The following is a 27,464-nucleotide window of genomic DNA, read 5'->3' on the forward strand; positions in this document are numbered from 1 at the left end:
TTACAAAACCGTATTTTAACAGGTTTTTGTATAACTTCTAAAAATACACATTCTGACAATTGTAATTGATTAAAAAAGGAACTTGTTTTATGTGTTAATTACAGGCTCTGTATTTAATTGTTATTGGGCTCTACTGCTGCTGTAATTTTCCTCAGGCTTTTGCTGACTCGACAGAATGGTAATTTTATTGAATTCCTGCAGCTTGTAAAAAGAGTCTCAAGGGAATTTGTTGACTTTCTGAACAGAAATTCAGCTTAAATTAAACAAATACACAGGGTACATTTTCTATTTTGTCAGCACAAAAGTGATAGTGTGATTAAGCTTTATAAATCAAGATTTTATCATTATTGACTTCTTTTTACAAATGACAACAAATATCAGAAAAATAGTAGATGAATGAGAGCAGCTTTATTGGCAATTTGGGTGTTTTATGACACAATATATGTGAGCAAAGGAAACAACTGAGATTCAAGAGAATTTAAAGGTTGAATATAAAATGATGGTTTAATGAACATTATCAGCAACTAATGTCGATAACATTTAGCAACATAAAAAAACTTTTTGCGGAGTTTTTGCTGCTTTTTTTATTGTAAATAATTAGCAGCACACATTTTTGTTGCACAAAAACATAAAACAATAATCAACAAACACTGCTTTTTGATATCGAAGGATTTCAGTTGAAATTTTTACTGATTGGTCTTCAAAATTTCAGTTTTGCTCCAAGTTATTGGCATTTTATCAAAAATTATGGGGACATTGCCATGATGGTACATCTACGGTACATGGCAAGGAAGGACAAAAATCATCCAAGGCTTCTCATTCTAAAAACTGGACAATGGACATTTACAATGCAAGTTTGAATGGAGGCCAAGGCAGAAAAAAAGCTGGAAACAACAACAAAGTTATTTTTTAATCTTTGGAATGAAAGCAAATTACCCCAACATCCCACATAAAAACACCACCGCCGTCTCCTTCGCTTTTGTTGAAATAGCTGGTCTGCTACACTTGCCATTGCAAGCTGAAAATCAGATGAATTTGATAAGCACATTCGTAATCTTCTCCATGGCCTTTTTCATAGGAATACCAATGCATGAAACCGTAGCGACACACTATTGGAGAAAGTATTATTACCCACCAGATTATTTTGATAATTCCTTTGTTATCCTTTGTCTCTATTTTGGATTATTACTGGTAAATCATCTCACCTCATGTAATTGTGTCTTATTCAAAGTGTTCACAGCAGCTCATAGACCTGTTTCATATATATATTAAAAGAAAAATGTGACACCATTTCAGTAGCAGTGTCTAGTTATTGCTGTTCTTTGTGTCCCCTGGAGAGGGGGACAGGAAGTGTGATGTACAATTGGAACCATAATGAATTTTGTATACACAGCAGCCATATTGGATTTTCATAATTGGTATGAAACCAATAACCCAATTGATTATTCTGACATGGAACTCAGAAATTTTAACTTCCAGTTAAAAGTGGAAAGCACAATTTTGCTAACATAATAGTCCTGTAAGAGTTTATTATATTACGCATTTCCTGATGTTTTGGGCTTTTTCTGCATGAACTAGGAGACTTGTAGATATTAATCTGACCATGAACTCCTCTCTATGCCAAAATATTTTGCAGCCAAATGTAAAACCATCTGTCTGACACATTAACATGAAAATGCTCTCAAACACAACTACAGAAGACCTGAAAAAGAAAGTGATCAAGACATTAAAATTGCAGAGCCTTAAGAGATAAATGATTGCCCACAAAACTCAACAGACTGAAGAAATGCTAAAAAGCAGAGTGGACAAAGAGGCAATACATGAAAAAGACTGAATTATTGCTGCTACTAGCTTTTCAATTACACGAAACATGGGGTTCTGCAAGCTATTGAATTATATGGGTGTTCTTAGTTTTTCTCATGTCTGTATGATGCCAAATTATGAGGCCTATCCAGCATCAATCATCCAGTGTACTCACAGAGTCTATGCACGATATAATATACATATATTTATATAAAATTGTGAATTTAAATCCAAAAACATATACCATCTCACAAGTGTGTAAATGACAAATACTGTAGACAAAACAATTACATATCAATATATATTAAACAGATGACTGTGATAGTTCATGTTCTTTAGCTTTTCCACCAACAACAGTGAACAAGAATAATGTTTGGTTTACTGCAAAGGTCTTAAAAAAAAGCCTTAAGAATATATTGATGCAAACATAATCTCCATTTCAGGTTCAGGCTATGTCATACGTGAGGCAGCATGCATCCAGGTTCCCCATGGAAGTGGCAGTGCATTGTGAAAAACAAGCTCAGCCTTGAAGTTCTTCACAGTGTCCTTTCACCATCTGATGGGCAGTAAAGTCAATATTAGCCATTCATCGTTCCTTCAAAAGTCCCTTGTGGTTTTTGTCTTGTGTCATGGTTTTAAGAGGCAGTTCATTCAAAGATACAAAGAACCATAAGACACCAGTGGATGGCTTGGGGATGCCCTTTTCCAGTGTGAGGCTATTCACCAAGCAGTATCCCCATGAAATCCGAACCACTTTGTATTGTAATGGAAGCACCAGCTGCGTTATCCACATATATGGAAGTGTATTGGCCAACCTGCAAAGAAACGCATAAAAACTGGCGTTAATGGAAGCCTGAGCTGTTTTTATTATGTGCTTGTTTGGCTTTTCTCTCACCTGTAGCTCCAGCAGACCCTGAACATTCACAGTGAATATCTTGCTGTTGCTTTCCAATCCAACAATCATTTCAAGTGAACTGTAACGAAAATATCAAGAAGAAAATAATTTAAATATATCACAGTTTTAATGCTGAAGGTACATTTTTATTTATACTATTAGTGTAGTTTCAAAAGGTGCTAAAGTTGAACAAATCACTCTATCTACTGTACGTTTAAAATGCGGTCATATACTGGAAAATGTTATTTGAAACATGACCCAACATTAAGTGCCTTATAAGTGCTCCTGTAACTGAATTACAGTTGCCTTCAGAGTACCCGATCAATACACATTAATCCCAGAAGTCCCAAGCTATGTACTTTGTAATCAAACTTTAATTAAGTTATCATTTACCAAGAACTCAAAGGTACTCCTAAGAACCTCATATTTGTTTGCATTTCGTGAAGAAGGATGTTTGCTCAGTGTCTTTCTTAGAGGTTTTTGTGTCATTTCCTGCAGGGGTTCTTGTTGCACCACCACAGCAGGTGAGGGGGGGGGGACAGGTTTTTCACTTGGTTTGGATTGTTTGATGCAGGGCAGTGAGAGAAGTGAGTTGGTGTATTTGGCTGTTGTGTGAATTTTATCTTCTCTAGGCAAAAGGTCGTCTATTTTTTGCAGGCTTAAATGGACAGAAATTCATGTGACAGAGATTCCCAAACAGGGAATAACTTTGTGTTTATATAATTTCCAAAAGTCTGGTCTCCCCTGTCTGTTGATCATCACTATAATAAATATTCTGATATATCTTCCCATTGGATGAAGGGTTCCAAAATATCCACTTTCTGTGACCTTTCAGTCTGTTTGTATTATCAGCAGAACATAACATAACAAAAGTTGATTTGTTAATCTTCTCTTGGCTTCTTCAAGGAGATCTACAGCATGTAAAAAAAATGAACCTACATGCAAGTTACCTAGCTACCTAGCTGCTGTCACATGCATAAAAATGCAGATTTAAGTATATAAGCTTCTGAGCAAGAAATCAAATAAGCCAGTTTCCTAGTTTGGCTTTGTCCTGCGTAGATGGTTGAAACTAATTCTCCATCTTTGACCGCACAGTGAAGGAACTGGCTTGTGTTAAGTGGAAAATGTGAAATTTTTATTGCAAATCAATCTTATTTGTCTTTGCTCCAGCTGCCATCCCAGTGAACCTCATTTCACATTCTCCTCATTTTCATGTGTGGGAGCCGGAGACAGACTGGGGTTTTGGCTCAAAAAGCAAAAGTTAAGTACTCTTTTGGGTTAAGCAACCCTTCATAATAGTATTATTTATATTTTTCTCTTATTGTACCACACTAGAAGAGTGGATGTAGAGCTCTGGGGAGAGATTGGGGAGTAAATCATTTCAACTTTTTTCTCTGACTTTGTGTAAACAGACATTTTGAAATACGTGAAAGAACAAAGACTTGCTCTGCTTTTTTCTTCCACTCCAGCCAGCAGTATTTTGTTCTTCATTATCTGACTCCCAAATCCCAAATAAGGGCATTTCACTATGAGAGCTGTTGTATGTAACAGGCTCCCTAAAAGTGTCAAAGGTGAGTCTATAAAGATTAGTTTGGCGACAGGGACGACTTTTCTAAATGAGGGGACATTTCCCTTAAAGACATGCGCTGCTTTTATGCAGGAAATGCCACACTGGTCCCATGCAAAGTGTAACAGACCACACCTTTAACAGCTCATAAATTCCAGTGAAAGTTGAGGCAGCATTAAACTCTGTTTAAATTTCACCATTTTAAGGCAAAGGTAAACAAACTGTCTGAGCAAGAATGTTAAGCATGCAAAGTGCAATTGTTCTACCAGTTTTGTTCAAATTAATTATGAACTTTTGGGTTTTACTTACCGTCAAATACCAAATGGAAAAAAAAAAATACAATTCCATTGCCTTTGCAAATTTGATTTAGATTCACATGTGAGTCAAATTAGTCTTTATAGCATTTAAATGCTTTCCAGGACACCTACGTGTATCTGTGGCAGAGTGATTCGATGCAGATCAACACACGGACGTTGTCTCTGGCTTTAAGCTGACTTTTGCTCCTCTTCACCTCGTTGTGATCTGCAAATGTGCAAACAGTTACCATCATACAATCACAGAGGCTTATTTACACAGCTTTTCTTTTAATCCCAACATCTCCTCTGCATATACTGGCTCACCTGATCCAGACGTGTGAAATCCTTGTATTTTAAATAAATTACCGAAATATTTGAAATAACAACTATAAATGCTATATCATAAATGACAAATATTAGCAAACCTCCATCAAAATTTTGAAAATTATAGCTTAACTTTTATTCACAGTGTAAAACGAGTTCCATGTAAGGAAATTAAATGTTTTTTTAACAAAACCACAAGTGTTACTTTCATCAGCACCCTACTGCTAAAATGTTGTGCAAACTCCTTTTGCATGAAATACAGATACATCTGAAAAAAAAAAAATAGGATACCAAGAAAAAGTTCAATTTCAGAAAGTGAAGCTCATATATTGCATTATAAAGTGAAATATTTCGATCCTAATTTCTTGTAATTTTGATGACTTATGGCTTAGAGAGAATTCAGTGACTCATTAAATTTGATTATTGTGAAAAAATTAAATAAATATCGGAAACTCATGATGCCACACCCTAATCGGCCAACTAAGTGAAAACACCAGTGAAGGTTTTCTGAGTCTTTATATGATTTTTCAGTCTGGGTATGCAGGCTACACAGTCATGGGTAAAACTGCTGACTGAACAGATGTCCAGACTTTCACCCTCCACAGGGTAGGTCATGAAAAAGCTGGTTGTTCACGGACTACTATATCCGAGCATATTCATGGAAAGTTGAATGGAAGGAAAAGGTGCAGGATAACCACAGCTTTGAATTCTACATGCCAGTGCATCCATTTGTCAAAACGGTATCGAGTTATTTTTAACCTCACCGTTCGTGTCGACATTTTGCCCCCGTCTCCAAAACAAGCATGTGTTGCACGCATGACTCAGGGTTTGCGTTAGGGACCGCACATTTTCCAGTCACCTGTGTGTTTTATAGATCCCAAACTTTGAGTGGAAAGTGACGTATGCAAGTTTCAGGCTTTATAAATGAGGCCCCAGATCTTTATTTGAAATGTCTCAGTATTTCCAAGGCTTCCATAATTGTGATGTATAAGATTCCAGCAAGGTTCCCAGGGGTGGTGATAGACACACAGGCTCACAGCATCACAAATACTACATCAGATTTGCATTTTAAATGTTCTGGCATTTTCACAGAGGTCCTCTTACACTTTAACTAGGCTCTCAGGCCCTTTGAAGGACATAGTATCACAGATTTTCATCTATGTGTGGATAACAGTGAGAAAGAGATACTTTGTCACATATTTATCCTTTTCTATAAGCCTGTTCCAATGTTCTTTCATTTGTGATGGGAGCTTTTACCTGGCATGCCTCCCAAATAAAATATTTTACCCTCAAGATTCATAAATCCTTACATTGTAACATTTATGATGCAGAAATAAATCTTAAAGCTTTTAAAACATCTTCACTTGGGATCCAAAAACAGTGCAAATGGCACTGGAGTTATAGTTCTCAGGATCTCATGTCACCTAAACTGCTTTTTACATCAGTTTGTAACAGATTCATATCAGCAATAAAAAGTTAAACAAGTGTATTTTCTCATATTTTTTTACCTCTGTATGTGAACAGGTAAACATAATCAGAATCAAAGCCGTTGCTTGGTTGTTCTAAGCATGTGTGGATAAGGATGATGATGTTTTAACATTTTCAACAGAATCCACATAAGTGCAAGGGTGAGGTCAATGTAAACAACCGCTGTCTCCTTATAATTTGCTTGCAAGAGTCTGAACACGTATATGGGTGTATAGGGGGCTTTAAGGCTTTACTGTGTAATAAATTACATTAAGGAAAGTTACTGTGACTTACCGATGTGGACATTAGCAGAAAACTGGTATATCCCAGTGATTTGGGCTGTGAACCTCCCTGTTGACTGGTCCATTCCTTTTCCCCTGAGGAAAGCTCCTTTAGCAGGCGGCTGAAAGCAAAGAAAACAACTCAACTGATATCTGGATGATTTATTATACTGACACGCTGGTCCCTGTAGGACAACTGCCCCACTGGTGACTATTCTCTCTTTATGAATCCGGAAAGAAAATACAAACTGCTTGTTTAAATGTGTCAAAGCTGAGTCTATGAAGATTACTTTGGCAACAGGGATGAGGAATATGAATCAGTTGCACTGCCTAAACACAGCAATTTAAAATACTGTCGCAAAAATATTTGAAAAGCCAGGAGAGCTTAATGAGTTGGACTGAGATTGGGATTCATGATACGACATGATCTTCACACCTTGATCCTATTGCTGAATAATCATTTTCGACCTGCCACCGAGCTTTGCAGGAACCTGGAAAGGCGTAGGGTTCTCACAGCAGAGGCGTGCACAGACATTTTGGGTTGCAAGTTCTCAAGTGTTAAACAATGGCACCTTGTGCGGCACTTGGAAGTGCTGGATGCCTTAGTAGTCTGAGATTTATTATAGTCCACACTGCACTGTGAAAAACAAACCAAAACTACAACAATTTCAGAAGGGCAGTATTTGTCCAGAGGTAGAAGTGCAGGTTCTCTAGCAACACTTAGTTTCCATCTGTGGTTCTCTCTGCATCACAGCATCTAAGTGCTGCTAATGCTACATTATTCCTGCTTTTTTGCCGTTAACATCCTCATTTGAATTAGAGGAAGCAAGTAAAGCCTGAGTGGGGTTGGCAATTTGCTTTTTGACCAATTTTGGCCTAATAGTTTCAGGTTTCAGGAGCTCAAGAATTTATGCCCACTTTCGTGACACTTCATCAGAGTGAGAACATGACCTGGAACTGACTTCAGCAGATAACAGGTGAGCTGAAGAGATCATAAAGAAGTCACTTAGTTTTATCCATTTAATCATCCTGGACTTGGAAGAGTTGGCAGATTTAGAAATCTCAGGCTTAAGTCAATGGATTTGCAATCATAAGTAGTGCAGCATGCAAAGAATTGCTACTCTGCTTATGCTAACTGCTGTTAAAAGTTGCAAAAGGAAGCTTAAAATTTCAAAAAGATAGTGTTTCCAGATGTCATGTCATGTCTGCGAAAAATCTCTTTTCGCTAAATTAGATTTTACCAAAGAGGATTAATTCTGACCCTGCACAATTTGATCAAATGCTTTCTTTAAACTTTCTTCTTTTGACACTGCAAAACCCTGAACTATAAATGTCTAATGCTGTTAAAACATGTTGCCTTATTATTATATTAAACAGTCTGGCATGTAATCATCCCTCCTCCAGCCACAGTATGTCAGCCCGTCCTAACAGCCCATAGTTCTTCTGCATGCTTCTTCTAACAGTCTCTATTTCTGTCCTCTCCACACATTATTCCAAGTCGGAGACAGAGTCTCCTTTGTGTGCTGCCCAGGGAGTGATGTGTAGGATTGAAAAAGGGGATATTTTTGACCAAAAAGGCAGTCTGAGTCTCAGAATGGCACAACATGTGTTGCCAATGCCATTTACCAGAGAGGGGGGAGGTGGGGGCTGATCCTTTCAAAATTCTCCCACATCCAAAGTAAGCAACAATTACCAAACACTCACTCTTTCACAGCTAAGACAGAAAAACAAAGCAAATAACCGTTCAGAGGAGGATTAGACACAACTCTACTTTTTCAAGTAGGGGAGCAAAGCTCCACTGATTCATAAACATTTGCTTGGTTTTAAACAAACTCACTGTCTGAAAGTTCTGGAGCTCCACCAGCGTCTTCTTGTCCACCACCACAGGTCCCTTGAGCTTGCAGTGGAAAGCTTCTTGTATTCGGCGGTGGGAGGCCATTCCCTCCAGTGTCAGGAGGGCTGTAGGTTGCTGGCTGGGGCTTGTTTGCCTGTCAAGTGCCGCTGCCCTCCTTTCTGTAGCCTCTGAGAGGAATACAGCCTGGTTGTTAGTCACCTCACAGTAAAACTTTAACTTTTCTGTCATGATGTTCTGCTCTCTAAAAGCCCCCGCAGTTGGTTTTGGCCAATGAGTTCATGTGTTTTGGTATCTGGACAATGGGTAGTTTCAAAAACCTCTCAATTGTTAAGTCACAATCCACATAGAACCATTTTTAGCAGCAATAACTTGAAATTGTCACCGATTATGTTCCTTTAAGGACAGAGTTTCTAGGTGCAGCCAAGGTGTTGATGGTATCCATTTTGGTTTTTGCAAATATTGTTGTACTACTGACTTCATTAGGATCAGTGCCTCCAAATCTGAGACCAAAAATGGATTGGAGGAACTGCAAATAGAGGAGCTTAAGTATCTTGGTGTCTTGGGCATAAATGGTAAATGGAGCAGGTGATGGATGGGTGGATTAGTGCTGCATCCGTTTTGATGTGGATGTTATACAAATCAGTCGATTTACTGGTCGATCAATGCTCCTACCCTTACCTGTGGTCACGAGCTTTAAGTAGATCATAAAAGAATGAGATTGAAGATAAAAGCGCCCAAACATAGTTTTTTCCATAGAGGGTTCTGCCTTAGAGAGGGAGATGCTATGTTTCTAGGCTGGCCTGGGATTCCTCCAGAGGAAATGTCTGGCTGACATGGGAGGAACCAATTGTTTAAAAACAGACTTATAGCTTTGCACAGATTGATGTGTAGCAATAATTGTTTCTATTGGGCCATTGTAAGCACTGTTTACATCATGTACTACAATCCTAGTTTATAAAGGTGATCAGCGCCTGACAGCTACCTCCCCTCTTAAATCCTATGGATGCAGAGTTTTCTGTGTAGTGATGTGTTTACCTTTAATCATGTCTTTGAACTCCTGCAAAAGAACTTCCTGGGTCACTTCAGCCCCTGGAAAGCCAGGAGGTCCTTGAGGGCCCGGTGGACCTGGAGGACCCGGTGGTCCAGGCTTTCGGAAGAGAAAAACAGCCATGCTTTGAAATGAATGATTCGCTTATTGTTTTAGATAGATAATCAGTGACGGTAACATTTCTTTTGAGAGACTGAGAAGACAGTTTAGGTTTACCAGAGCTGGTCTGCGTTTGCGGCACTTTCTGGGGAGGTTTCCAACTGGTCGCTTGACAAAATCCATCCATGACCCTAGTGGATCCACCCGTTGGTGATCAGAAGTCTGCAGCAAGGAAGAGGACTGTCAGTGATTAAACCCATAGCTAATTTTACCCATACATTTTCTACGAATGCTTTCTTCTGTTTACATCTTTGTGAGAGATTTGCACAACCTGTTGATGAGTAAGAGACGAAGTTCACTCAACAGAGTATGATTGAAGTGTTTTAGGACTGGCCCTCTTTTTTTGGACGTCAATATTCCCACCATTGCTAAATCAGAAGTTATGCTGACACAAAATCTATGCAAAAGCTGAAGTTAGCTTAATTTCTGCTGTAGCTTTATGTTGTTGTGTGGTGGCTTTGGTATAACCCTTTTGGGCCACCGCACATGTGAACTGGGATTTGATTCAGAGCCTTCTTATGAGAGAGTAGTGTATCTACAGAGCAACAATAGTGCTTCAATATGGAAATAATAAAGCTATAAAGAGAACTTCTGCCTTATGTTTCTCAGTGATGCAAATGTATTTGAAACTTTTTTTCTTTAAAGCCTAATAAGTTGCTTGGCTTTTTAAGGAAAAAAATATATAAAAGTGTTGTGTCAACAAACTAATCATTCATTTCACAGTAAAGTAATTCTGCCCAGTGGGATGTAATGCAGAAGAGCCACAAAGATTAGTACAAAGTCATTATTGTTTCTTTTAAAACCACTTTTGGAAATACTCATGCTAAGACACAATTAAATGGTGCCAGACAGCAGGGAATGGTCAAACAAGGAAACCTCCTCCTCTCTTCCTCTCATAACTCATCAGCATCAAGGCTTTTTCACATTGGCATCAGTCACTGTCTTCCTCATGTGCTTTTTTTCTTCTTAATTAATTCACACAGGAGCCCCGTTTTGTATTGCCACTCATGAAAATATAATTACACTTCAAATGTTTTTATGTTCCGTCACACTGTAACCACAAGCCTTAATGTATTTTACCAGAAACGCAAAACAAAGTTGTGCAGAGTGGTGAAGCAAAATGAAAATAGCTACTCAATTTATTGCAAATAGCGATCTGAATAGTCTATTGGACGTTTGTTTTCAGGCCCCTTTTCGCCACAAATAATATCCTTCAGAGTTCACGTAATTTAAGATAAACAAATTAGAGATGGTTATTCACCTTCAAGCAGGACAGCAACACTAAACATACAAGCAGAAAAATGATTTGGATGAAATCACATTCAGTTGTTCAGTCAGTCTAGATCTATGTCAACATGCAAGACTTGAAAACTGCACTCCAATCTCCATCTAACCTGTTTTGCAAACAGGAATGTACAGATATTTCGTCTACAGATAACTGCAGGGAAGAGGTTATGCTAAATTAAAATGCACAGCATCCTTTTCAGATTTCATTTTGTTAAATTGTTCAAAACAAAGTTTCATTTTCCTTCCACTGCACAATTAAACACTACTTGGCATTTTCTCTATCACATAAAACTCCTGGAAAAGGTCAAGGAAAATGACTGTATGTGCAAAATAGCCAAGGAGGATTAATGTAAATATACATTTGTGGAGTTTTTCCACATTAAAATTTCAATAAGCACCCTGCTGCTCTATGTGATCTCAATGCTGTACACAACAGACTTCATTTATTGTAGTTTATGATAAGGAAAAAACATTGCATAATGTTTTTTTCCTTCCTCTGTCAGAACAGTGGTTTTCTTTTTTTAGTCTTGATTTCAAGCCCTATGAAAATAACTGAGCTCTAACAAGAAAGACAGCAAATATATGCAGAACATGGATATATATGGATAAGTTAAACAGTCAGTTTTTTATTACTCTGGAATACCTCATTTATTATAAATTACAGCGGCAAACAGACTACGATCTGTTGGAGAGATAAGGAAGCACGAAGGCCTCTGGAAGCAACATTTTTTATGTCCAGTGGTGCAACTGGTTTGTTTTCATTTGGGTAAAATGAGAGGCTGAATGAATTCCAATTAAATGGAGCTCAAATGTTACCCCAACTTTCCCCTGAACATCCAGGAGCCTTGAGTTGAGATAGAAGAGGAGATACAGACGAGGCATGGAGGTGAGCTGTCTGAAATGGAATTTGTTTAGGTTTGGCAGCAGAACACGGATCACTTATCTACTAAACCAACATGCTCCCTTCTGCTCTGCTGAAGACATGCCTCTTGTTGCACCGCAACAAAGTAACTCTTTGTTTGTCTTTGTAATATGCTGCAGGAGAAATCTTCCCTTTTTCATGTTTTGGGATTTGCAGCACTTGCTCCCCGTCTCTCGCTGACAGCAGACAAAATAAACAGATTCTGCGCCGGCTGCCGGCAGATTGTTGCATATGTTGTTTGATTTTATTTTCAGGTTTGGAAACAGATAAAAACTAAAAGCGATCAAGTGTCAAGAATATTGAATATTGGAGTACCGTTGGATAGAAAACCTCTTTGAATTTTAAAGTTTAGAAAAATCAAGCATTGAATTAGTTTTTCAGTGTTTATAAAAATCAGATGTTAAGAAATGCAATTTTCGTACAAATTAAGAATTTTTTTTGAAAGGTTTTTTTTATGATACTTGTTACTATTCAATGGTAGCAACAAGAGAAGGCTAAGACAGAGCACACAACAAACAGCTCTGGTACAGGACGGTGTGCCTGCTTAGTCAGGTGCCAAGTGGTAGCCACCAAAACCCACGACCACAGTTAAGCCAACTTCTGTTTTAGCACACATTTCATTAAGCTAACTTCCCATTTTAGGATAGCTTTCATTTTAGCATACATTTCTATAAGCTAACGTTCAGTTTTAGCATAAATTTCTATAAGCATAGCTTCCATTCTAGGGGTATGCTTCCTTTGAGGTATTTATGGTTGCGCTGTGGCTTTTCGATTTCTTGTACCATTCTGAGCCCTTTGTATGTTCTTTCTGTCATATGTAATGAACAAATCCAACTGTTTCCTTAATGGAACCTGCAGTTACAGCTACAAAGCGAGACTTTTCATATGCCTCGACTTACCAAATTTTCTTCATGATGCCATGCACTCTGACAAGGTTCCCAAGGCATTTGGAGGGGAAACAGGTCGACAGTATCACAGATCCTTCACCTTACCCAACATTTGCCATATGGTGTTTTGCAGTATGTTAGTTGAAAAGCTTAATCTTGCAATTTTAGAAATTAGCAAATATAAGTCAGTTCTATTTTTGGAGCCATTCCTTGGCTAAAAAGTATAAATATGCCTCAGTTAAATTACATGGTTCCTGTTTTGAAGTGTATTAAAGAGAGAAGCAGAAGTCTATGCAATAATTTCTTAATGTTCCTAGAATTTTACTACCATGTTACTATACTACTGCAATAAAAACTGAAGTTATTTCAAGGCTATTGGTTCAATCAGTAAAACACAATGGGGTGCACTTTTAGAAAAAATCCTATTAGATATTTTCTTCCGCTCCTATAATAAAATATGGCATGCTTAGACTGATTGTTGCTTTTTCCAGTTGTGTCATCAGACAAGCCAGTCACCATGTGTTTGCAACAGACCCTAGACATTGAAAATAAACAGAGAGTTTCCAGACTAAATTATATGTGAACATTTTTCTGCCAATCTTAAGGCTCTGAAATGAGCCTTGAAAAAGCTTATATTAACATTTCATATAATAATTTACCACAGAGTTCTTTAACTCTCAATAAAATAGCTTCTTTGACAACCAGAAAGCTTTATCTACTCATTTTATTTATTGAAGTGCCGTGAAATCGCACTGTGTTCTTTTTTTTTTTTTTTTGAGTTTCAACACTTTGAGAGTTGCCCCACACATGCTACATTAGAAAAAAAGGAGAATCCTTGCTAAGATATCAGTCATTCTCTTCAAATGTATGAAACACAACATTATAATTAAACCATTAAACTATTCCCCTCAGGGATTTTCTGTGCTCAGAGAAGAAAGGCTATAACTAAGGTAATTATTACCTTCATTTTTGAGCCATGGAATAACAGCAAATCACTGCATAAATAATTGAATCATCAAATGAAGGAATGCTCAGTTTTTTCCATTAATCACACCATGTTCTTGTCTTTTTTTTTCTTTTGGTCTCGTTTCTACATAGTATCACAGAAATACAAGCCGTAGTGATGGCTGGGATCACACATACAGCATGCCAAGAAAATGGCTGATTCATTGTATGCAGGTGGGAGTGAGAACTTCAAAGAGTCCACACATGCAGATCCAAAAAAAGGAAAAAAAAACCTTTCTGCTGCTTGCTGTCAGATGCTTTCCATCTCTCATTGACTGCTTTTGACTAGGGTGTGAAGTGAAGTATGGATTCCCCGACATTTCTTTGCCTCTGCTCGAGCAAGCCGTGAACAAGTGAGGAAACGAACGCAGGTATGAAAGCTCAGAGTTGATGAAGAACAGAGGTGCTCTGGCTTTGATCACCGCTGATGTGTGAGGGCCTTAAACTTGTCTCATCTATCAGCAGTTTCAAGCACACGCCCTCCCAGCACGGTGCGCGAGAATGTGTCGGTTATCATGTGTAAAGGTGAGAAATGTCAAGTCCTCCAGAGCGTTGTTATCCTTGTTGAGGGGGTTGCCAAAAAAAGGGGAGCTCTGTGTTCTCCGGTGGGACAGTAATCTTACTTTTACCTCACAAAAAGCCTGAGTTCAACAATTCTGACGTAATCCTCTTTTATAGAAGGAAGCCTGGTGAAAGATCCATGATGGCACTTTTCGTCTTGTTTGATAAAATGTTACATCCAGCAGGCATTTAGCAAAAGGTGAAGACAAAGCAAGACAAAAGTAAACAAGAAATATATAATATTTTAAAATCGGTATAGAAAGTGTCTTTTCATGATAAGTTATGAGTTAACCAAGCTTGAATTTTACTATTTCAATTTCTCTAATGGAATGAATCGCCTTTGAACAGAAGACGAGCTTTTTGGTTAAATATGAACACCACAGCTAAGAAAATCTAAATGCATTTTACAGTAAAAAAAAAAAAAAAAAATCAAACACCAACTATACCTTAAAATGCATTAACTAATTGTTTCACTATGTTGTTGTCAAGACACCTTTGAGAGCTTTGGTCTTAAGGAGTTTTATTCTGGTTAAATAAAGGCTGAAGAAAAAACTATGTACAGTTTAAACCGTCTTAGCGCTAACGCAGAAGTTAATATTTACTCTCATGGGGTTAAATAATCAGTGGCAAGGAAAATAAATTAGGGATGTCCTGATCAGGTTTTTCTGCTCCTGAGTCGAAGTCATTTCATTTTGATTTGAGGATGGGTTGATACTGAAAAGTACTTGAAACATTTTGAACTACAAATAAACAATTAGGAATTTAAATTTAATATTGTAAATAACCAAAAATAAATCCGTTTTAATAGCAAACTAATAGCAGACTGTTATCAGAGGCACATACTGTGGAGGAAATGAATAATTGACTGGTGCTGTTTGAATCAAATCAGTTTTCTTTAGTAGATTTCTCTAACGATGCGTGGATTTGACTCTGGTTTCTACCTTGCAAATGATGGGAGTAGAAAAATGATCCCAGGAAGCCACACAGGTTCCTGGAAATGTCCCTACTGTTAATCATCATTAGGCATTAAATTTTACATAAAACCAAAAACAAAAGAAATCCCTACAACTGTACATGTACTAAACAGGTTTTTGTAACGTGCCAGTTGTGAAATCTGAGCCTAACTCTGCACGATTAATTTCTAAGGTTGTTGTTTATAGTGTTGCTACATAATTTTGAGACCTTTGTTATCAAGCTGTGACCCCAACATGGAAGCGAATCAAGCTTCAAGCTTGTTTACTGGGAACTTTCCAAACACAGAAAACAACATGAAGTTTTGCTGTTTTGTCCTTTGGGGCCTTTCAAAGGGAAACAAATGAATTTATGCAGTGATTACAACAAGTTCTGCAAACAAAATTTAGGCTTCAGTTTATTCATATTGTCTGTGGTTGAATTTAAGTTGACAGATTTGTTACAAAAAATGTGTTTTTCTTTTCCTTCTCTTCTCCGTGCTCTGCAAAATGTTAAAAACAACTGTTGTACTTCATGAACTTTTGGATCTTTTCTGTAAAATCTTAATCATAGATGTTTCTGGCAGTCAAATAAATCAAGAGACAATGCAACAATGCTGCATCCTTGAAGTTTCCCCATAAGCATGCTTCGCCTTTCCACCAGTGACTGTTCTGGTAATCACAGCGGACAATAAAGCATATTTTTATTGTTTTATTTTTCATAGTTCTCTCTGGCCGGGTGGTTTAGAGGTTTTGGATTATTTGGTGAAACAGTTGTAATCATGATAGATTGTTCACACTGGGCCATGAGATTTTATTACCCAGAGAAAAAGAGCTCTTCTGTGTTCACTGTTTTTAATGTGTTTTTCATGTAGTTTGGAGAAAATTAGGTAGAATTTATTTGAAGCAATAAAACGGGAAATATTTCCCTGGGGCAGCGTGCCACCGAAAACACAAACACAACTGTTAAAACATGTCTCTGGGGCCGCAACTAGATACTGCAATTCTACCCCTCTACAGGCAGCTCCTGAATTCCTCCAGCTTAACTTATCTTGTTTTCACGTCAGCGTTATGTGTTTTCCTACCTGTATGTACACACAGGACGACATGAAACATTTAGCTGCTGATAAAGAATGTTGCACACGGAGGTTTAAGGTTGAGCGAGATGATGGAAAGTCTTTTATAATCTCTTGTTTTTACATCCCTGCACTGCTCCATGTGCAGTCATCCATGCATGAGTTGGAAGGGCCCAATGTGGGGCCGATGCCGCCCCAGCAGGCAGGGATCCCCAGGCTTTCCGGGATGAGTTTATCCCATTAGCCTGCATGCATCCCAGCCATCATACATCCACCTCCGTGTTCCCCATCGCTGCTCTTCAAAGAGACAGATTGCCTTGTAGATTTATTGCGGGAGAGCTAAATACGGATAGGCATGCAATGTTGACTCTGTGCTGTTTTCACTATTCTGTTACACAATGTGAAAGCATTCTCTGCAGAACATAACCACCCTGACACACTCTGAAGTTTCTGTCAGTGGCTTCATAAATGTTTCAGGAACACAACAGAAAGTTTGAGCGAAATGTGGTCCGACTGTGTTATTGACAATGCTAGTGAAAGATTAAATACATTTTCAAACGGTAGCTTGAAAATGAAAACTATTGACAATCCATGAACACATTCTGTTTATTGGGATTTTATGGACTGCTACCCATGGTTAAAAAATATGTAGATATGAGGAATTTTTATAAAAAGAAGGCAAAGAGGACTAAGAGATTTTTTTATCTATTCTCATACAATGCTAATGATACTGGGCTTTTTTTCAGTTTCTTGTCATTAGGCTGGGAAACATTTGCTTTGTTATAGACTTTGTCCTATTTTCTATAAATACACAGCTTTAATCTCAATAAACTGCAAAAACACAAATACTTACCAAGTATTGGACCATGAAAAAGAACTGGCTATAAGTGAAATAATCTGCCAGCAGACAAGACATTTTAACTTATAATTTGGGAAAAATATCTTGTTCTACTGGCAGGTTATTTAATTCATAACTAGAACTTTTTTAGAAATAGTAATGAATCATTCACTTCAAACAAGCTTCCATATCTCGCTGAAAATTTACTTGTGCCTTAGTTTTGACTTATTTCAAGTGTGCTAAGATATTTGCATTAAAAACTAGACCAAAACTATATGCTAAGATTTTGTGTTTTTGAAGTGAATGTTTAAAACCAACTAATAAAGTACCTCATAGTTGCAAAGTGGAAGGAAAATGCTACCTTCAAAATTATAACTGGAAAATCTTTGCTTATAATTTCGGACCCATTTAAAGTGAGACCTCTAAAAAAGAACATAGTATGTGCAATTGCCTTCAGAAGTCCTTTAATCACTAATTAAATTACACATGAGTGGAATTTAATCTCAGCTTTTGTGTTCTGTGAAAGCATCAGAGAGTCATCTTTAGTGAGAAAACATCATCATGGAGACCAAAGAACACAGCAGACAGAGCGAGGAAATAACTATGGTAATGTCTAAAGCTGAGTTTGGATATAAAACAAAATTTAAGGCTTTAAACATCTCACAGAGCTCTGTTCATCGTCATCTGACAAAGGAAAGAGTATGGCACAACAAACTACCAAGACATGGCAGTCCATCTAAACTGCAAGGAGCGCATTAATCAGAGAAGCACTCGAGAAGTTCATACCAGAGAAAATGCAGAGATTCAAGATTAATCTTTACCTGCATAAATTTGGTCTTTATGAATAAACAGCAAGTGAAATCCACTGCTTACCTAAGGTTTGCCACAAGCCAGAAGGATCTGGGCTACATACAAAGCATAAAAGAATAACATCACACACTTTCACTTTCCTTATGGCTAAACACAATGGTGGCAGCATCATGCTGTGGTTAGAAATGATGTAGAGATGGATTCTTGTTTGAGGCTGCAAAAAAAATTGAGGCTGCTTTGGAAAATTTACCTGGAAAATGTACCTCCTTACCTTGTGATTGTAAAGTGGCTGAATGTCAGCAAGGATGCATTGTTATTTGTGAAGGAATATAAAAAGTTAAGTACCATGCAATAGTATTATTTTGGTGAAATAAATTCCCAACAAGACAATGTTTTCAAATATACCGTCAGATTTACAGTTGAATCGTTTAGATGAAACCACATTCATCTGTTTAAATGGCCTAGTCAAAGTGCAGCTCTAAATTTGATACGTGGAAACCAACATTTTGAAGTTTTGACGATCTCCATTCAATAAAATGAGCACTAACTTCTGTTTCTGGCTGTAAAAGTAGAGACATTCCCAAAGACCTGCAGCTGTAATTACAGCTAAAGTTGGTTTCACAAAGTATTTGGTGACGAGGATCAGAAATAAAAAAGAACAAATTAAATACATTCAAGTTTACGGTTGTAACAGGACAAAATGTGAAAATGTAAGGCTCTGAATACAGCATGTTTGCTTGATCACCAGAGAAAATGTTGGCCTTACCCTCCTAAAAAAGGCAATATGAGATTAAAAGAAACATGATTGCTGGCTAACATCTGTTGTCTGTACAAATTACAGCTCTATTGCTGGAGTGAGTGCCCATTTTCCCAGTGGTAGGTAAAATGAGAAGTTGAAACCCAGTAGGATCGCTATCCAACCCAGAAACAGAGTTTACTCTGTGATTTGACTGTAGGCAGAACATCCATCTAAGCTCATCAGGGGCTCTCAATTGAGTTTGAAAGCATTTTCCTTTTTCACTTTCTTGCAGCTTTCTCTGATGGATGGGCTGAGTGGTAAGCGCTTGACGGATGCAAACAGGGCCTGCAGAGCGTTAAATTTCCCAAAGCAACACTAAAAGGGATCTACTGGCAAGAAATACAGAGCAAAATTTCAAGCTATTTGTTTTTAATTTAGGACTGGGAAAGTAAAGATTTTAATTGTGATAATTATGCTGCTTGCTGGATGTGCCATGAAATATCCATAAACAACAGATGTCTTTCTTCTGTACCACTTTAAAGCACGCCTTTCCTGCTTACAATTGAATGAATATCATAACCAGTTGGATATCGTAAAATCTACTGTGAAATTTACAGAATGCAAAAATATTTTTACATTTTAAAGTTACAAATTTTTGCTTGCAGAAACAATCCTGGCCAATCTTCTAACAATAACTTAGCACACAGAAAAATATTTTTGAAGATTTCAACATTTTTCTCATGCATATTGCAAAATCTACTGTTGTTTATGCATTCCTCTATTCCTCCTCAATTATTAGTTTTTGATTATGAATCACTACTCATAAATTACACTCTCATCTTTATAATGCCACATATCTGACTTTTTCTCGAATGCACATTTTCTGAACAACAAAATGTCCAAATGCACATTCAATGTACGCGAAGGATAAAGATGAAATGTAGCTCTGTCTTTTCTTTTTCAGATACATGTGCACATCTATTAATCTATAAAGCTACAAAAAACAAATCTTGGTGCAGTGACTGATGCATGAGCAGAATCAGGAAAGATTAAAAGATTTCCATAAATCTGACATCAATCCAAACAGAACGGCTGCACTGTGTCTGCAGGGGGAAGACAAAGCCTTTTGGTTTATTTTGCTTGCAAATCCCAAATGTGGTGACAAGAAGACTGTTTACAACCTGTTTCTTTTGCAGATGACTTCATGGGGTCATTTTCTCAGCATTAAATAAGCATCACCTCTGTTGTTTTCTGGCACGCCAACAAGATGCCATGCAGACTGGGGACAGTTCCTGTTAGGCCTAGCATAAGAGCAGCGCGTGCTCGCGCAGTGGTTCTGCTTCCTGTGGGACTTGGCCCAGTCTCCTATGTGTGGGCTGATTCTGAAGGTCCCACACGCTGCAGCATTAATCATCACCAGGGATGAGAAAAAGGAAACAAAAACCTTTGCTTCAGGCTAAACCCTACTATTACTCAACACGCCAGGCGTGATGTTTGACTTGAGTCTCTCCATTACAGCCCTCATAGATCCCTCGCTGCTCTGAAGCAGTGACAGATTCTTCTCATCTTAAGCGGGGATCCCTGAAAGGCTTAAATATTTGACATTGTGCTCCAAAACTGTAGAATACGACGGGTTACAGAGGTCAGGGTTGTCTGAAATGTTCATTCTCTGCACGAAAGAATCCCTCTTGTTACAAAGACGACTGCTGGGATCCGTTTCAAACAGAAAATCTGCAGAAGAATGCAGCATCCAACTGGACGCTGCTAGCAGCCCACACACAGGATTGGTCAGATAGACATGCCATCATTAGAACGGTTTCCACTGGCCACAAAGGGGAAAAAATGTAAATGCGGGTGTAAATGTTTGGCTGGTCAGAGAACACGACACGCCAAGACAGCCACAGCTGGATGGGTTTCTTTCTCTGAGACCTAACAGACGTGTGAAAGGATAAACATACAAAAAAAAAGTTAATCATATTTTAATAATATGTGTGAGAGAGAATTTATTTCACCAAAATAATACTATTGCATGGTACTTAACTTTTTATATTCCTTCACAAATAACAATGCATCCTTGCTGACATTCAGCCACTTTACAATCACAAATTTCATTTTGGATTTTAAAAGTTAGACCAGCACAAGTGATCTGTAATTGTGAATTGGAAGGAATTAAATACATGGTTTCTCTGGAGGAGCTCCAGAGATCCACATCTCTGGTGGGAGAATCTGACAGGACAGTTATTGCATTTAAAGTTCGCTTTTCCACTATGCAGTGGATACTGTAAACGTGGGAAAAAATGCTCACATGCACACATGAATCACATGGGTTATTAGCAAATGTTTGTAGAGCCAGGCAACATGCTAATAGCTAAAACCAAAGAATATTTAACTCTTAAAATGGCCCAGTCAAAGTTTAAACCTACATCCAGTTGAGAATCTATGGTAAGGCTCTGAAATATGAGTTCAACTGTCTGTTTAACTTGACTGATCCTTAGCTATTTTGCAAAGAAGAATTCACGTCAGTCTCTTGATCAGCAAACTGTTTGCAACAACGGCCAGAATCCCAAAGCTGAAAGTACTGAGGAGTCACATTGTTTTGAAATGCAAAATATTTTTGTTGTGACTCAGGTTTCAGCAATAAGTCAAACATGCAATATTTTAATGAATCAAAGTAGACATTTTTTTGTCTCAATAAAAGGCAGACAGTTTCCTTACTTTTGTGGGAAAAACCTCTAATATTAACCAAGTTTAATAGAAGAATTAATGTGCTCACATATTATTTTATTTTTCAGTAAAAAGTAACTGGATATTTATAGTCCTATTTACTATTAAATTCAATTAAAAAAACATGTCTATTACAAGAATAATGCTTTATAGAAAGAAAAATGTTACGATGATGTTATGTTGGTCATTTTATGACTGTCTTTTTTTTTTATTTCTTGATGTGAGATTATTGCGATTTCAATAAACCTGAACTGAACTGAATTGAAATGGAAGAAGAATTAAATTTGTCATTTAAATCGTCATGCTACAAATTCACAGAAGTGCTCACTGGAGGGCTATTCTTGAACAGCAGTCGAGTCAGGCCTCACAAAATTATTCCTAGGGCCACTCTTTGGACACCCCTGCACTTTTGATTTTTACTTGAAACTAATTAAAAGTAAAAAAAATTATTTCCTTTACACAGTAATTTACGCTTTGTGTTGGTCTATCTCATAAAATTCTGATAAAATACATTCTGGCAGAGGTTCTCTAACAACAAAATATGAAAAATTGTATGAGAACTATTTCAAGGTGCTGTCAGTTTACCCCAAGAGTGATTATGTCATTAACGTCTGATTGTGGAAAATGAGATGAAAAGAAAAGAGGGAGGCACCCGGGCCTAATCCTCACTGAGGTGTTCCCTTTCAGGGCCCTTTCTACGGGGCTTTGTGAGGGGCTTACATGGCATGCTGCCCGAGTTTTCAGGACCACGCCGCTCCTATCGGATGTCCCAGACACAGTGGAGGCAGACTGGGCCCATGCATGACAGAATTGATGTGCTGAGAACAACATCGCCCCAGGTCTTTTAAAGGTGACCTATTATGCTTCCTTGAACAGGTTAGGATAGGTCTATGGGCTATGCAAAAAAATGTTCAGGACATTTTTGCACAAAATCAAGCTAATGAGATTTTAGTTTGCTCAGTTCTGCCTATTTTGAATGCCTTTCAGAATGAGCTGTTTTAGGGCGTCTTCTCACTTCAAACCCAATAAACTGCTCCTGGCCGCGGCCCCTCAGCACATTTGAAAATGGCTGCAAACAGATGTACAATTATACAATCATACATCTTTGACAAGCAGAAGTAGAGCCTCCTGCACAACCAACAAGAATTCACCAAGAGGTTTCTGAATGGTAAGTCATCAACAAAACACTTTTCCAGCAGCCATTGTACAGCACCAGAGTTGGGTTGTAAGATTTATTGTTACATTTACTTGAATAACTTTTTGGGGGAAAAATTACTTTTAGGTGTATGTTTATTATGCTGTACTTTTTATTTCAGTTGAGTAATTTTACTATGAAGCATCACTACTCTTCCTTGAGTAAAATTGCTGTATGATCCATCTACTAAGTATTTTCACTGAATGAAGAACACCGTTGTTTTCACCAATCATTCGCCAGTTCATAGTAAAGTTTCAGAAGTTTGAAAAATTTTTCTTTTGCCTTATTTTGTAATTATGTTATTAATATGAATTATTTTAATTTTGGTCTATAAAATACCAATACCAAAATAACAAAATTGTATATTTTGGTCTGTGTGATGTTCTTACTTGAGTAATCTCGGATGACTACTGTTTATTTTTTCTTGAGTAAAATTATGTTGAAGTAGTTCTACTGTTACTTGAAAACAGTTTTGGGTACTCTAACTTCACAAAATGAAGAACAAGCTTGTTTTAAAAAAACACAACTACTGACTAACCCTTGAGTTCCATTTGGGTTGCTAAGTAACGGGCTAGACTTTGCTGGGGTTGCTAGGTAACGGGCTGGGCTTTGCTGGGGTTGCTGGGTGAGGGGCAGTGCCTGCTGATTTGTGATGTTATACTTGGAAGGTTTTTAGAAACAACCCGTTTTCCAGACACTGAAAAATATTAACTTGGTAACAAAAAGCAACTGGGTGAGTTTTTTAAGTGCTTGGGCTGCTTTTAGAAGCAGCAGAGACCCAAATGGATGTACAAAAGCATTCAAAATGTGAATTTTTAATAAAATGTCCTTTCTTTTTCGTTTTTTATGTTTATTGATATTTTTGCATATGGAACAAAGGTGTTTACATATTTCAGGGTGTAAAAGTGTTGAGCATAAACAAACACCATTGACTTTAAGATGCATGTTTTCAGGAACAAAGAACACATACAGAACACCTCCACAGAGGTGAAAATGTCCTTTTTAGTATCTACCCACCTAACTTTCCTAGCCTTGCTAGGGGTTACATCACATCCTGTGAGGCACCATGGTGATAGGGGGGGTTTGCGAAGACACCGCGCAGGACGTAGCACAGAGGTGAGACATCGCGGAGGCTCAATCTTCAACAGGCTGCAAGGCCTGACATAAGGTCATCCTTCATAGCTGCTGCTTTTACAGGGCTAACCAAGTCAAATAAACAGGGGCAGGCCACAGCCACCTACAAAGTGTTCTTAAAGATACAAAGGAGACCTCACTGTGTGGTTTCAGGACGGGAGGAGGGGTTACCACGAGACGTGACGACTGGTATATAGGGCAGTGAGAGCTACATGAGAATGCCAACATAATGGGTGGGCTGAAAGCAAAATAAATACCACGCTGGAAACCATCAGAAATATGCAACACCAACAAGAAAAACAAAAATATAAAGTCGGGGGGCAACCGTTGCTCCTGTTTTTTCACTAAAATTTGTGCCAAGTTCATTTCTTCACTCAGGTTACAACCACAAACTTCAATGTATTTTAATGGATGGGATTTCAATAGTCCAACAAACTGTAAAATAAAACTGTTTTCTGTTTTCTTTTACTTTACAATTAAATATCTGGAAAGTACTGAGAACATTCAGATTCTGCCTTTTGCAGCAATTACAATTTCAGAAATGAATTAAAGAAACGTCGTCTTTAATTCTTGCCTACTTTTCTTTGGAAAATAACTCAAGCTCAATCAGAATTGAAGGTGCCTACAAACTTACATTTAAGTTTATAAACATGCTTTGACCTAAACCATTCCAGTATTTTCTAGATAAAATTTCTGGGTTATTTAGTTGCTAGAAAGTGAATTTCTGCCAAAGTCTCGGAACGTTCACAGCCTCCAATGGGTTTTTCTTTGGGATTGTGCTACACTAAGCTCCATCCATCTTCCCTTTTACTCTGGTTAGCTTCCCAGTTCTTGAAGAAAAGCTTTTCCACACCCTGATGCTGCCATCACCTCCATGTATGGAACGGTTGTCCGGTCAACAGATTCTCCCACCTGAGTTGTTCATCTTTGCAGCTCATCCAGATTTATCCATGTCTTAGTAAAGTTTGGAGTGATGCCATTCTGTTTCTATCTTTGGATGATTTCCTTAAGATATGTAAATTTTTTTAATAGTTTCTATTAAAATAGCCATGCTTCAATATTTTCCAACACTTTATCCCTGACCTCTCACCTGTGCTACTCGGTCTTCACGATTCTGTATGCTCACTAATGTTCTCTAATAAACCTCAGAGACTTTACAGAACAGCTGGATCTAAACTGAGATTAAATTACACACAGTTAGACTCTGCTTAGGGAACTTTTTAAAGGCCTTTGGTGAAACTGGAATTTATTTTTGGGGGTACAAACTTGTTAATTTTATGCTACTTTGTGCTCATCCACTAAATAAAATCCCAGTGAAATACATAGTTTGTAGCGCTGGTGTAAATACCTTGTATCCTGTATCTAATGAATAAATTAGCTATTTTCAATTCCTCATTCTAATGCATAAATTATCTTACAAGTAATAGGATCTTTATTTATTCACTTGGGCTGGAAAATCGGACGAAGACACCCACAGCGTGTACTAATTGATGCACGGATCAGCCTTTGGATGTTCGCATTCCTTGCATGCCTGCGGTAGTCATCCATTCAGGGATTCACACGTTTTTTTTGTCTGTCACACATCCTGAAGCTTGACCTGTAGGGGCACACCTGTCCTGTGATGCTTCAGCCTTGTGTCGCTTTTTACTTCCTCTAACCAGACCTTCACATCTGTGGATTAACTTTAGACTCTCGTTTGAATTAGAGCAGGGGTGTCCGAGGTGATTTTATTCAGGAGCAGGGACTGAATTCAAGTACAACCCAAACTTTTCAGAGGTTTTGTTGTAAAAAAAAATTATAATAATAAAAAAATAAGGAAAACAATTGTAAACATGGGTTTTTCTGTTTTACATCACAAATATCTGCAACTTTCTGTGGGTGAATCAAATACACTGCAAAAACACAAAATTGTACCAAGAACTTTTGATCTAGTTTCTTAGTGCAAATATCTTAGACTTGAAATAAAACAAAACTAAATTATAAGGATCTTTTCAGCAAGAAATATTATCTAATTTTGAGTCAATAATTCCTTAATATTGATGAAAAAGTACTAATTCCATTGGCAGATATTTTTCCCTTGTTGTACATGAAATAATCTGCCAGTGGAACTCATACTTTTTCATCCACATTAAAGAAATATTGACTTAAAACAAACCATATCTTGTTGAAAAGTCACTTGAATGTTAGTTTTGAATTATTTTGAGTCTACAAGGACATTTGAAACAGAAACTAGACCAAAAATACTTGTAATTTGTTTTTACAGTTTGCAGATTTAAGTCTAGCAGCGTGAAGCTCTGCTCCTTACCTTGATGCCTCCGCCGACCTCCTCGCTGTTGGACAGAGTCACATTGTACGCCTCTGTGTGTTGCGGTGCGGCCTCCTTTGGCCTCTTTCGCTCCTTCCTGGCTTCCACCCCATCCAGAAGAAAGCACTGAGTCCAAAACACGGCAGCCACCACTGCCAGAGGGCTACATCCACACCTCATCTTCACACTTCAAATCAGCACCAAGGCGCTTCAGGAAAATCTTACAGAGAAGTTGAGGACCAGAAGTGTTTTTTGACAGAAGGTGAAGATGCTAAAGGCTAAAAAACACGTGAGGAATTAAGTTTCTGAATGTCCTTGTCCACAAAGTTCTCAGACTGAATGGTGCTGCTGTGTTTCTTCCCCTCTTGATGAGCTCCAAGACAGCACAGCCTTTGCAGGGGCACTGCTAAGTCTAGCCAGGCAGCCGAGGAGATTTACTCAACTATGAAATGTGTGAAGCAGAATGGTCCAGGGGAATGACAGAGCGGCACAGAACTGACAGCAAATAAAGCCATTAGTGAGATTTTTCACGCTTTCTGCTCTGTTGGGGGGGAGGTGAGGTGTTTGAGGGAGGGCACAGGGGGCAAAAGAGGAGAAGAAAGTGAGAAAGAGAAAGAGAGGAGGGGTTTCCAAAGCAGAGAGGGTGGGCTGAGAGAGCTGCTGGAGATGGATGGTTAAGTTCTCTTTTTTCCCTCCTGCTGGTTTTTACACTGAGAAGAAGTTCCAGGATGCAACAAAGTGGTGCAAGATCCAAAGAAATCAGTTTCCTTAAAAAAAAAAAGTTTCAAAAAGCTGCAAGGACAGCACTTAAATCAATTAGTCTAAGGTCCAGAACTGCTCTTTTGATGCTTCTCCTTGAAGAATTAGTCACTCCTGTCTGCTTCCACAATAAACTCAACAGGTAGCAGATGCCTGACGCCGCTCAGGTGCTGCTCACTTCTCCAACTAGTGAATGCGCAGAGAGTCTGCCTCAGAGTCTGCTGGGCTGCTTTCTGCCTGCTCCACTGCACTCCCTGCCCTTTTTTTCAGTCTGGTCTGAGTCGCTCCTTTGCTCTGAGCCTGCAGGAGGGCTCACTGTGGCGTTTTATCATCTCCCTTTCTCCCTCCCACCCCCTGCCCCAGTCTCTCTCGCTCTCTCTCTCTTTTTGCTTTGCCTCTCTCTGTTGGCAACCATACAGGCTTATTCTGCTCTGTTTTATCTCATAGATGAAATGGTCGAGTTGGGAAGGCTCTTTGGCAGACAATAAAGTTGTGTGTGTTGCTTGTATAAATTATTGTATCTGTCATTTTGGCTCAGTATTAGCTTACTATTTCAAACTCGTGTGTTTACATCTGG

At 38.1% G+C, this 27,464-nt stretch overlaps 1 protein-coding gene across 1 annotated transcript; it reads right to left on the reverse strand.

Annotated features, from left to right (window-relative positions):
• Window positions 1-388: 388 nt before the first annotated feature.
• On the reverse strand, window positions 389-27,177 carry c1qtnf12 (C1q and TNF related 12). The gene is made up of 8 exons (XM_015004650.2): window positions 26,129-27,177; window positions 9,753-9,857; window positions 9,524-9,635; window positions 8,471-8,655; window positions 6,647-6,755; window positions 4,694-4,787; window positions 2,699-2,777; window positions 389-2,618 (listed from the first exon to the last, which is right to left on the reverse strand). Exons 1-8 carry the CDS (start codon window positions 26,306-26,308, stop codon window positions 2,520-2,522), a joined length of 963 nt encoding a protein of 320 aa, XP_014860136.1. The 5' UTR covers window positions 26,309-27,177; the 3' UTR covers window positions 389-2,519.
• Window positions 27,178-27,464: the final 287 nt, after the last annotated feature.

Source organism: Poecilia mexicana, unplaced genomic scaffold, assembly GCF_051168715.1.
Source record: "Poecilia mexicana isolate PSO_F unplaced genomic scaffold, ASM5116871v1 scaffold_7, whole genome shotgun sequence".
Taxonomy (NCBI): Eukaryota; Metazoa; Chordata; class Actinopteri; order Cyprinodontiformes; family Poeciliidae; genus Poecilia; species Poecilia mexicana.

Excerpts from the sequence above, each read along its gene's own strand:
- c1qtnf12 (XM_015004650.2), bottom strand. The coding sequence starts at position 26,308 with ATGAGGTGTGGATGTAGCCCTCTGGCAGTGGTGGCTGCCGTGTTTTGG. Across the intron at positions 8,656-9,523 it reads GTTCAAAGACATGATTAAAG|AGGCTACAGAAAGGAGGGCA; the intron begins GTAAACACATCA and ends TATTCCTCTCAG. Across the intron at positions 2,619-2,698 it reads AGGGTCTGCTGGAGCTACAG|GTTGGCCAATACACTTCCAT; the intron begins GTGAGAGAAAAG and ends GTTTCTTTGCAG.